The sequence below is a fragment of the Penaeus vannamei genome, chromosome 16 (genome assembly GCF_042767895.1).
Source record: "Penaeus vannamei isolate JL-2024 chromosome 16, ASM4276789v1, whole genome shotgun sequence".
NCBI classification, from domain to species: domain Eukaryota; kingdom Metazoa; phylum Arthropoda; class Malacostraca; order Decapoda; family Penaeidae; genus Penaeus; species Penaeus vannamei.
Window position 1 is genome coordinate 16,683,610 of NC_091564.1, and position 12,283 is coordinate 16,695,892.

Genomic DNA, 12,283 nt, shown 5'->3' on the forward strand with positions numbered 1-12,283 from the left:
TTGAATACAAATATAGGTTCCCTTTGAACCATCAGTGGGGTAAAGATTAACCAAGTGTAGGACTGATCTTTGAAGGTTTGAAGGTTTTTAAAAAGAAACTATTTGTGTGAAAACTTACTTTCATTTCAGTACAAAGTGTTATGGAAAGGTATATACTCTGTGTCACCCACTAACTAACTTTGTCATTGGCAGGCCTGTCTTTTAGGGATTATTTGAAGTCTGAGTTACGACGTGGCTACCTCTTAGAAAATGACGAAGAAAGATACACTGCCAGGAGGGAGAAGGTCTATACCTTCTTCAAGATCCCTAGAGAAGTAAGTATGGTTTTCTGTTTAATTTAAGGCTGAATCTCTCTCAGAGCTTGGCATTTCTTTAGAGCTCCTCAAAGATAGGCAATAGTATAAAAGTCTCCTTCTAAGGGATGTAAGGATATATAATTTAAAAGTAAGGAATATTCATTTTGTTTTGTGTGAGGTTTTTATGGAGGGGATGATTAGTTAGGCATTAGATTGTGATGGTGCTTTCCAAATGAAAATGAGCTTTGTAAAATTTGATATGTTCATTGCAATTACTGTTTTAAACTAATTTTAATTTTGCTTATGTTTGGGGTTTGTTGTGAATGTAACTGAGAAATGTTGATGTAATACATATATAGTTGGCCTCACTTCCTTTTTATATAAAGTTTGAATATGGAGGTAACAATTGCATATACAGTGCTTCAGCAAGACCAGATATGGTTTTCTTATTTAATAGAAATAATAGTTGGTTTAAGTTAGAGAGAGAGACAGACAAACAGACAGACAGACAGACAGACAGAATTAAGATTTCTATAACCCCTGAAATTTAAAAATATATATACATATATCAGTTTTGAAGGAGGGTTAGCATCTAAAACTTTTTTTCATAAGATACGATTCTTGGCTAATTGAATGCAACGTAAAATCAAGAAATCTCCTGTTGTGCCAAAATTAGTCATTCTTAGTTCTGTTATTCTTGAAAAGTCAAAATATGAGAGCCTGATGTCAACTAGTATTTCATAAGAAAATATCAATGAATGAATAGATAAAAGAAATTTTCAACATTATGATGATAGTGGTAGTACTAGTAGTTGTAGTATTAAGTTATTGGAGACAGCTTTTTTCATACAAATCATACAATTTTATGAAGTCATGTATGGTAAATATATGTTAATTAATTTTCACATCTCCACTTCACAGCTTGAGAAGTTTGTTGCATACGGATTCTTTCAGTGTGCTGACTCCTTCTTCTTCGTGTTCACCTTCTTACCCATTAGATTCTCCTTGGCCCTTTTTGGCCTCTTGACCCGACCATTCAGGAAGTTGTTTGGGTAAGAGTTTTCTTAGTAATCTTCCATATCATCCTCCTCCTCCTGATCCTACCTCTTTTTTTCTTTTCTTCTTTGCTTTCTTCCTTTCTTTCTTTCCATTTTTTACTCTTCATTTCCTTTTTTTTCACTGTGCTATTATGTGAATTTATACTTGACCTTTTTTTATGATTTTTTAAATTTTAAGCTATCAATCAAGGCAACATTGATTTTAGGTAAAACTTTTTAGATCTGTACAATTGCAGTGGCTTACACATAGATGATTAATTTTTGCTTGACCATAAAATTCAGTCCAGTCGTAATAATCATTATTCAATTCATACCACACAAAAAACTAGAATCCACAAAATCTCAGCACACGTTGTTCAACTCACGCTTCAAAATGACCCATTTTCCTCCCCAGGCTGTACTTCAACAAGAATCGTCGCATCCTGAAGCCAGCAGAGATTGTGGACCTGCTGAAGGGTGTGATGGTGCTCGTCTGCTGTTACCTGATGGGATATATTGACTCCTCTGTGTGTTACCATATCATCAAGACACAGTCCACCATCAAACTGTACCTGTTCTTCAACATGCTAGAGATAGCTGACAGGTGAGTGCCTAACTAGAGAGGTAGATGCTTTTTCTATTTTATTTCTCTCTTTCTATGTGTTTTTCAGTCCTTTTCTTCTTTTTCTCTTCCGCCGTTTCCTTCACCTCCTCCTCCTCCACCTCAAGCCTCATCATTTACATCACTACCACCTCAACCAATGCCATCTCTTATCTTCTCCGCCTCTGCCACCTCCATCTCTACCTCGACCCCCTCCACTTCCATATCTTCCTTCAACACCTTTACTATGTGCAAAAAAATACAGAATTATTACAATTAAAAAGTAAAGTTGGCTAAACATACTTTCCACTTTCACACAGACTCATGTCAGCCTTTGGCCAAGACACCCTCGATGCTCTCTTCTGGACAGCGACAGAACCCCGAGGCAAGAAGCGAGAACACTTTGGGGTTCTGTTCCACTTGATTGTTGCAACAGCTTATGTTGCTTTGCATTCAACCATTGTCCTGCTACAAGCTCTGACACTCAATGTTGCTATCAATTCGGACAATAAAGGCTTGTTGACTATAGTTATCTCAAACAACGTAAGTATCTGTTAACAGCTTCTTTCAGAATTGCTATCAAACAATTTTATTATTTTTTTGTTTTGTTTTTTAAGCCCTGAAATAAGATAATAAGCTTGCATGCATGTATGCATGTCAAAATATATGAAATTGATATTATGTAGTTGTTATGATAATGGTATCATTAACAGCATTTACATTTTACATTTTGATAATTTTTTGTAATAAACTGATTTTTGGAAAGCAAATGCAATCATTGCTACTTTAGGGTTTGGATAACACTAATATACCGTAATATGAAATCATGATTTTGAATTGCTGTCTGGTTCCAGTTTTGCAAATGTTAAGAAAGATATGAATTATTGACTGATTGGATCTGGTTTACATAACAGTCGCGTCATAAAAAATTTGGCTGAGAGCGGGTGACAGGAATCTATTGTTATGGGAAATTTTGGTTGATAACCAGGCTGATATCATACAATATGCTGTTATGAAAAATTCAGCTGAATGCTGGGATGAAAGGAAAGACTTACTGTGAGTGCACAAACTTCTTAAAGGAAGATTAGACTCATTGAGTATTTAGGAAGGGGCTCTTGCATTATTTCCAATGGTAAACAAGGGTGGAATGTACCATTCATGAGCCATGGCTGGAATAACACCAGCTCCAAGAAGTAAACCATTTCCATACTTATCATGCCTATGATTCTATTCTAGATTGATTGATTGTTACATAAAATTTGTTAATATGAAAATATTAAACAGTGACAAATAACTAAATGTTATTTATAGTTGTAGCATAGAGAAGTATACTACATTAAGAGACAATAATGAGTCTGTTCAGGGAAAGCTCTCTATCACCATTATGATCTGGCATATCAAATGACAAGTATATAACTTGGAAAATGGCAAAAAGGCAAAAAATGCTTATGCAGAAAAAGAGATCATGACATTGCAAAATGGCAGCAAGGAGTCTTGATACCAGTGTTGATGTGGGATGGGCCTACAAGCCACACACCAGGAAGAATTGCCACAAGTAAATATAATGCTCAGATTTTGGGCCACTTGCTTTGTTAACTCTGACTATCACTTCACAAAAGAGGAAGGATGGAGAGTACACAACCATCACAGTGACGGGGAAAGCAAGGGTCAGGTTGACCCTTTAAGGAACAGTACATAAAAATGTTTATTAGGAATAGTGCAGAATAGAAGCAAAGATGCAGTTGACACATTGGTTATCAGTAATGACAGGTTGATGTTGATAATTTTATAATTAACAGGTTGCTGAGGATGATTCTTTCAAATGAAGCAAAGTTTTTCCTACAGGTTGTCTTCATCCAGTTAATACCAACCTCTAAACTGTATTTTTGTCCCAATAAAAAGAAATGCAAGTCATTCAACTGATATAAGATCATCACAATGAATCCTTCATCCAATCTTTCAGTTTGTAGAGCTGAAAGGAGCTGTGTTCAAGAAGTTTGACAGAAACAACCTTCTACAAATATCATGCAGCGACGTGCGAGAGAGATTCCACATCTGCGTTCTCCTCTTGGTGGTTGTAATCCAAACCATGAAGGAGTACGCATGGAAGGAAGGTACGTTTTCTTTCCAGTTTGATTTTGCTCTCTAAGAAAGGAGTTAGCCTTTGTGTTGTAATTATTATTTCCTTTTAGTTTCCTTTTCATTTGGTATATTGTGTGGTTACTGGTTGATTGATTCATTCATTTGCTCATTTCCATTAGTATTGGAGAAAAATAGTTTATACGAGGACATATTTACAATTGCTGTTAAGTATAATTATGATCACTGCTGTAAAAAATATTTTTTACTCATTGTATAAGCATGAAATGTTTATGCATATGCATCTATCTTAGAGACTTTTTTTTAAGTTTTGGAAATCAAAATCTGTTTGATTAGATATTATTCTGCTTAATGATGTGTGTTCCATTAAAACATGTATTTTAAGCTAATGATTTCATCTTTGTTCAATAGTAATTATGATATTGTGTGTTGCAGTTACCACAAGTGACAGCTCATTTGATTTACAATGTCAAGTATTTTATTGTAAAAAGTCAGTGGTCTACAGTAAGCTTTAATCCTTTAACATTTTTCATTTTAATTCATGATTGTGATTACTGAAATACTCATAATATTGATGGAAGGGACCATTCTTAGTGCCCAAGATTTTATGAATTTTCAAAATTGGGATACAATCTTTTTTCTTCTCTACTCAAAAAATATGGCTTATATTGAAGAAGGTATTGTAGGAACACTATTCTGCTTGAACATTACTTAGCAATTACCTTAATTCAATTATTTTTTATATTGTAGCTACACCAATATATATATATAGAGAGAGAGAGAGTGTGTGTGTGCGTGCATGCATGTGTGTGTGCGTGCGTGCGTGCGTGCATGCATGTGTGTGTGTGTGCGTGCGTGCGTGCATGCATGCGTGTGTACGTGCGTACATGCATGCATGCGTATGTGCGTGCATGCGTGTGTATCAGCCATATTCTAAACCACAAACCAAAGGCCACGATGCACTCACACCTCTCATCCATAACTATAATGTATATTTTCACTATCCTGTAAAAGGTGGGCAGAAGTCAAGTGACACAGACTCTACCTCAGCCTCCCCCAATGTGCAAGGAATAGTTAGGATCTGAATCACTGGCAATATCAGAGAAGCTCAAACTCCCAGGCACAATATGATTTCTTCAGTATGACATTGTTAAAAATTGGTCCTTTAAAAGTTGAAAGGATTTTCAAAGATTTAGCACTTTTGAAAGGATATTAAGATTTGTTAAACATGGATAACCTTCTGGTTGAAGTCAAGTGTAATATTTCGTATACGGGAGAGGTAATAAGAATTAGGGATAGATTTCTAGGTCATACATATTTTAGATTCGGTTAGAGTGCCTTCAGCAGATGTAGTAGCATCATTAAATGTATAATTCTGTGAGTAATCTTGTTGTTTTAAGTCTTTTTTCTTTCTTTCTTTCTTTTTTAATTTTTTTTTCTAACCATAATTATATGACTGTTTGTGAAAGAATTATAAATTATTTTGAAGTAAACCAGTATTCCACCTACTATTTTCTCATTTCATCACTGTAATTCCAGACCGCTTTTGGATTCTGCTGCCTGATTGCTTACTCGTGTGCGGCACAGAAGTACTGGTGGACTGGCTGAAGCATGCGTTCATCACTAGGTTCAATGACATTGCTGCAGATGCCTACAAGGATTACACAGTTCTTCTGGCTTCGGATCTCATCATGTGCAAGCAGAAATATGTACGTTTTTGTGGTATTATTGTTTCTGTAAGGATATACAATGTACAATGTTTCTTGTGGTAAGATATTCATATTTGTAATTTAATTATGATTGAAGCTCTCCAAGAGCTGGAAAAATACGAGGAATGCAGCAATGCACACTCCTTAGTATTAACCCCATATATTGAATAGTTGGTTGAACCATAGTAAATTAATTGTAATTTTTATGATCTCATGATATTTTCCGGGTTTGATCAGAAAAGTCTAGATATAATGGAGATTTTCTTTGATAATTAATATGGTATATGAGGTGGTTAATTGTATGATATAGTCCACAATGCACCTTTAATTGCATGTATCTTGTTGTTTTGAACTTGAAAGTTTTCATTTATAAAATCTTAGTAACATACCTAGCTCAATAGACTTTGTAAGTTCTAAATACAAATGTAACTTTTTAATCATGCTTTATGTAATGCCAAAAAAATGAAGAAATGTGGTAACAGCAAAATCAGTATCCTTTCAACATATAATTGATATTGTGAAGATACCACATAATTCTTCTTCTTCTTCTTCTTTTTTGCCATCCTACATATTATCCAGATGACACCAGGGATGGCATGTACATACATACCATGCCCATCCACTGTGGGTTTAGTTTATCAATTGTTTTTACAATAGAAGGCTCCACAAAGTACTCAGTCACAAAGGAGTCAATTACTAGTATTATCTATCTTGCCATTTACCCTTTCCTTGAGTTTTGGAAATATTCTCATATACTGCTATTAGCAATGTTAATGACATTATGATAATTGTAATGTCTATAATAATAATAATAGCATCAATGATAAAACAAGATCTACTAATTGATTCCTTGGTAGCTGAGCACTTGTAGAGCCATCTTTATTAGAGACATCACAAAAAAAAAACTGAAGTCAGCATTGCATTTACCCAGCAGCAATAGGTTAATATTCTCTTCCCTGGTCTTTTTTCACTCTTCAGCAATAATTCTTGCCAGTTTTTCTTAACTGACACATCTTTCAATGAAACTATTGCAGGCATATTCTGACCACAGCGACCTCGTGGCTCGTAGGATGGGTTTCATTCCTCTCCCACTCGGAGTTGTGATGTACAGGATCCTAAGCCAGTCTATACGCCTCAGCAACCCTGCATCCTATCTTATCCTGCTCCTTGGATTTTTATGCCTCTTATCATTCAGGTAATTCTTGGATATGAATTTATGGACTGTATGATATAATATTCCTTTGTATTTTACATTTTGGTATTGGATAGATGGAAAGTGATAAATATTTGTTGCTATAAACTGTCTATGACATGTTCTCTATCTTTCTGCAGGGTTCTCAATGGTGTAATTATTCTGGGAAAAGCTTGTCAGCTCATAGAAAGTGCTGAGAAACGATCGTCAGGAAGTACATCCACAACTGAGACTACTGATAAGAAAAAGGAAAGCGACACTTGCATCAGTGGTGCAAAAGTCAACCAGAACAAAGAGGAGCCTCAGAAAGTGGAAGCTGCTACTAGCCCTATCAGAGGATGGAGCCTTCCACCTCCCCTGTCAACAGTGAGAGACAAACTCACGCCCAAGTCCCTCACCCCAACACCTGAAATGACAACACCGGTATCTGCTTCCATGGGCTCATCACCATCATCAACAGGTCCGCCAAGAAGTGGTTCCCTGGATTTTCTGGGAGAGTCTAAGAAGGGTCTTATGGCCAATAGTATGGTTAATCTGTCTAGTGTAGGGATCAATGAAGGACCCTACACGAGTGATGTGACACGTCAGTACTGGCTTCAGCATTCCCTAGAGAGCATTGTCTCTGCAGACAGCTCAGACGTTGTTGACAGCTCCTTGGAACAACAGCCTTCGTCTCAGCCTCAAACACCTTGTGTGTCTTCAGTAGCTGGTGTGGCTCCAATACCCGAAGCTCACACAGAAAGAATTCAGGCCTTAGAAGAGAACTCAAAGACCAGTCCTTCAAAAAATATGGATGTAGAAATACTTCCCGAAGAAGTGAGAAAGGCTAAGAGACCTCCCTTCTTGTCCTGTGATTCCTTAAGATACCGAGGTTCCACTGACACCGGGGACTTGTTATGAATTGGTAGTTATTTTTATTTTTGTTTATTATTATTATTGTCTGGAAATTGGAGACTGGTACAAATGTTTATTCACCCTATAGTTTGAGATGGACCAAAATTTCATGGATGCAGAACTTTATAGATTGAAAAGTATAACGTTTTTTAAAAACCTGGCTGTTATCATGCTCTGATCTGAGGTTCTCATTTTGTACATGTAAATAGTTAATGGTCTAAGTTCAAAGGAGCTCAGATAGTCTTGATATATATGAAATTATATTCTGCATAAAGTTTTAAAGAGTGACTGATTTCTAAGCAGCCTTCTTTTATACATCACTTACCCTCAGAATTGATTTTAGAATACTGTTGCAGATATTAAGCCATTTTTGCATTTCATCAGTTATACATCTTTAGAGTGCTAGCAGTGTTATTTCATTGAGGAACCTCTTCCATATTTAGGTGTAAAACATTATCTCTGGAAAGTGAAGTACAAGACAAGAATTTTTGTTATTCATGCTATGAAACAAAAGCCATTTTCAATTACATTTTTCTTAGTATACATATTTTCTTCAGATGAGGCAAATGTAGAACTTTATTTTAGTATTTGAACAGTTGTACAGATGAAAGAACTTGCCATCATAAGACAGAAAGTGAGATTATCATTACCAAATAAGTTTACTTGTCAGCTCATAGAACTTCAGTATGCATTTGTATCGCATGAATACCAAACTATAATCACCTCGTCCTCCATGAGTGTAAACTATACAGTGTTGGTCAAAACTAATAATAAGGCTGTTCATGATAACTTAGTAGTCCATTAATTAATCTATTTATTTTTTTTACCATTTTGTGAACTGATTACAATTTCACTCATTTTGTAACTAGTTTCAGTATTAGAATGTTATAGGAGACAGATTTTTCCTGTAACAGCTTTATTTTTTTATGTTTACTTTTCTTTTTTCTTCTTCTATTTTAGAAATATCTATTTTAGGCATAAAAACATTATTTTTGTTCATTATTATTGTACATGCATCATGTCAATTTTGGATTGCAGACAGCTATAAAGATACTTATTGAATATCAACAACACCAGTATAAGAGAAGGTGTGGCCAGCATTGTGCACATTTTCACAAAATCTGCACACATTTAAACAAAAAGAGAAAAAAAAAATACTATTCCATAATTGACATTACATTTGTTAGATATTGTTATCTCCAGTTGCAAGGCAAAACATGATCATTGTAGCTTTACACTGAAAGGTATACACCATCATAATAGCCATATAACAACTGATATACACAGACGAGGAAGTTTCAAATATAGTTCTCCAGCCATAGAGATAGACTTCCTTGTCATGTAAGACACATGGAAACTTAAGAGCTGTGCAAGAGGCCAGTGGTTTTTGGCCAATGATCACTAAGTTGGTTCCATATTTACTTCATTTCAGTCATAATAACATCTTGATTTGCTTTTCTATTAAGGTATTTGTATTCTAGTCCTGACAGGAGCTGTATTCAAATAAGCCTCTTATTGTTTGATGTGTGCATTATTACCCGAATTAACTCTTTGTTCTATATTTGATATGAAGACATGGAAAATTATGCATATATTATGGGCATAAATGTTGGGACAGTTGATGTTACACAAATTTTAGATGTTAAATACTTTGTGATATGCCCATCTAACCTGTAAAGGATTATTAGTATCTTCCAGTAACTTTCAGATATATTGTTCAGGTTTCTTTAAAGTTTGAATGTATAATTTTTTCATAAATTTCTATAATGTTACAGTAGATGTTTGGATGTTTATATTTTATATTACTGTATCATCACTGCTTTGTTTGGCTGTGATCTCTGGAACTAATTTATTTGTTTTGCAGTTATAGGATGGCTTGTGGTATCCACAAATGATTAGAGCTTTTTATGTGAATCATTTATCTTCAACCCTTTCAGGAGGCCATTTAGTAATACCTACTTTTTTTCAACAACACATTGGAAAAAAGGGTAATTTTTTATATATAATTTAATCACATATCTATTTTTTTAGACTCCTATGTCTCTCATAATGATTCCTCATAGATAGCAGTTTCATTTAACACATTTAAATAGAACTTTTACTTCATAGTGAATGTATTATATTAGTAAATTCAAGACTAATACCTAGCAAAGGGTCCAACATTAAAAAGCTCTTTCTTATGGGCAACCTTCATTTTAGGTACAATAAGGGTTACTATCATTCTTTTCATTATGTGATTATTAATAATACACTTATCATATGTACAGCATAGTAGAAATCTAAGTGTCAATATCATTGCACTCCATGACAGAACACATTCATGAATTATCTGTATTATAGATGCTTTATGTATTGCCCTCTTGCACCATAGTACTAAAGATATATTTAGGAAACAAGTTATGAAGACTATAGGTGTCATTCTCTTTTTCTCCAAAGTTATTTGATAACATTTTCATAGGTAAATGAACTACAGTATCTCAAAAATATTTAATAGCCACAGACACTGTAAATGGCTGCAAAGTTAATATTAGAAGCACCATTTTGTATTATGTGTATCACATTACTGTCTCCTGAGAGGGTTGTATCAGGCAGTGTAGTGTAAACAGTTGGACATGGATATTGAATTTGAAAACAGATGCTTTTCAAATCATTTATTTTGCTGGTCTTCACCTTGAAGTTGACAATAGACATCAGTGCATGACCACAGTATTAATTTACACATTAAGTGCCAGTTCTTGGTAATTGTTAATGAAGATTATTTAATGAATTGTGATACCTGTGGCTGCAATAAAGCTTACAGGACTTTTTTTCTTTCATTATTTATTTTTTTCTGTTAACCTAAAATGCAGTTATATAAACCCAAAAAGGATGGCAAAGTATAATACTTCAATGCACACAGGACCAGAATTTTTTTGTGGGGGGGTGCTTATTATATTTAATCATTTTGACTCAAATCACTTAAATTTGAACTTTAAATTAGGAATACTTCAGACATTTTTTAATGTTTTGTCATGTTTTGTCCACACATACAAGTGTTGTATTTTCCTCGTTAATTTGCATCATGAAAAATTTTGTGTGAAGATGCGGGCTGGATAAGAAGTGTTACAATATTCTCTCTTATTTCTAATCTAGAAACAACATTTTTGATTTTAGAATACACTGACACACTTTAATGCTACAGAGTAGCATTAAAGTGTGTCAGTGTATTCTAAAATCTCAGTCAATAATTCTATTTATATTTCCTTTCTATAAAAAGGGGTTGATCTCATTATTTGCTTTTGAAATAATATTCATCAGGCCTTTTTGTTGTCATCCTGTAAGAATAGGATTTATATTAGTTGTTAAACGATAAGTAAAATGTCTTCCTCTGTGAAAGATTTCAGTCTTGCAATGAATAGTTACTTGCCTACAAACTTCATATCTAAACAGAGGCCTCAGCCAGAGGAAGTAGATATAACACACTTAATTTTAAAAATCCCATTACCTTTCAAATATAATGACTATTAGTCCTGAAGCAAATAATCAACAGACATGTCACAATCAGACTTAAGGTTGTGGATAATATGTACAACCATGAAAAAATTGAAAATAGAATCTGGATAAAGTTTAAATCGCGAGACAGTTGATTATATAGCGTGTACCAGAAGAGGTACGGAGAAAGTTTCCATGACTATTTAATACTCGCCTTGCCCCTTCTCCTTTCTCGTCTCCTCCTCGCCTCATCTCACCTCTTCTTCTCTCCTCTCCTTTACTTCTCTTCTCCTCTCTTCTCTTCTCTTTCTTCTCTCCTAACCTCTCTTCTCTTTCCTGTTTTCTCTTCTCTGTTCTCTTCTGCTCTCCTCTCCCTTGTTCCCCATCTTTTCCTCTCCTCTTGTGTTTGTGTATAACTGTATGTGTAATGTACGTAGATATATCTGTGTGTGTGTGTGTGTGTGTGTGTGTGTGTGTGTGTGTGTGTGTGTGTGTGTGTGTGTGTGTGTGTGTGTGTGTGTGTGTGTGTGTGTGTGTGTGTGTGTGTGTGTGTGTGTGTGTGTGTGTGTGTGTGTGTGTGTGTGTAGGTGTAGGTGTAGGTGTAGGTGTGTGTGTGTGTGTACGTGTGTGTGTGTGTGTGTGTAGGTGTGTGTAGGTGTGTAGGTGTGTGTGTAGGTGTGTAGGTGTGTGTGTAAGTGTAGGTGTGTGTGTGTGTGTGTGTAGGTGTGTGTGTGTGTGTGTGTGTGTGTGTGTGTGGGTGTGTGTGTGTGTCTGTGTGTGTGTCTGCGTGTGTGTGCGTCTGTGTGTGTGTGTGTGTGTGTGTGTGTGTGTGTGTGTGTGTGTGTGTAGGTGTGTGTGTGTAGGTGTGTAGGTTGTGTGTGTGTGTTTGTGTGTGTGTGTGTGTGTGTTTGTGTGTGTGTGTGTGTGTGTAGGTGTGTGGGTGTGTGTGTGTGTGTAGGTGTGTGTGTGTGTGTGTAGGTGTG

The 12,283-nt window shown here is 35.3% G+C and overlaps 1 protein-coding gene across 2 annotated transcripts in view; it reads left to right on the forward strand.

Moving 5' to 3' along the window:
* LOC113815554 (transmembrane anterior posterior transformation protein 1 homolog) overlaps positions 1 to 10,633 on the forward strand; it is a 14,860-nt gene extending 4,227 nt beyond the window's left edge. For both annotated transcript variants that reach the window (XM_027367614.2, XM_027367613.2), the window contains exons 2-9: positions 193 to 314; positions 1,218 to 1,348; positions 1,749 to 1,937; positions 2,255 to 2,477; positions 3,898 to 4,048; positions 5,574 to 5,743; positions 6,778 to 6,938; positions 7,076 to 10,633. In XM_027367614.2, coding sequence (XP_027223415.2) covers positions 193 to 314; positions 1,218 to 1,348; positions 1,749 to 1,937; positions 2,255 to 2,477; positions 3,898 to 4,048; positions 5,574 to 5,743; positions 6,778 to 6,938; positions 7,076 to 7,835 — 1,907 coding nt within the window. In that variant the 3' untranslated portion in view covers positions 7,836 to 10,633. The remainder of the gene's footprint in view (positions 1 to 192; positions 315 to 1,217; positions 1,349 to 1,748; positions 1,938 to 2,254; positions 2,478 to 3,897; positions 4,049 to 5,573; positions 5,744 to 6,777; positions 6,939 to 7,075) is intronic.
* The last annotated feature ends 1,650 nt before the right edge of the window (positions 10,634 to 12,283 follow it).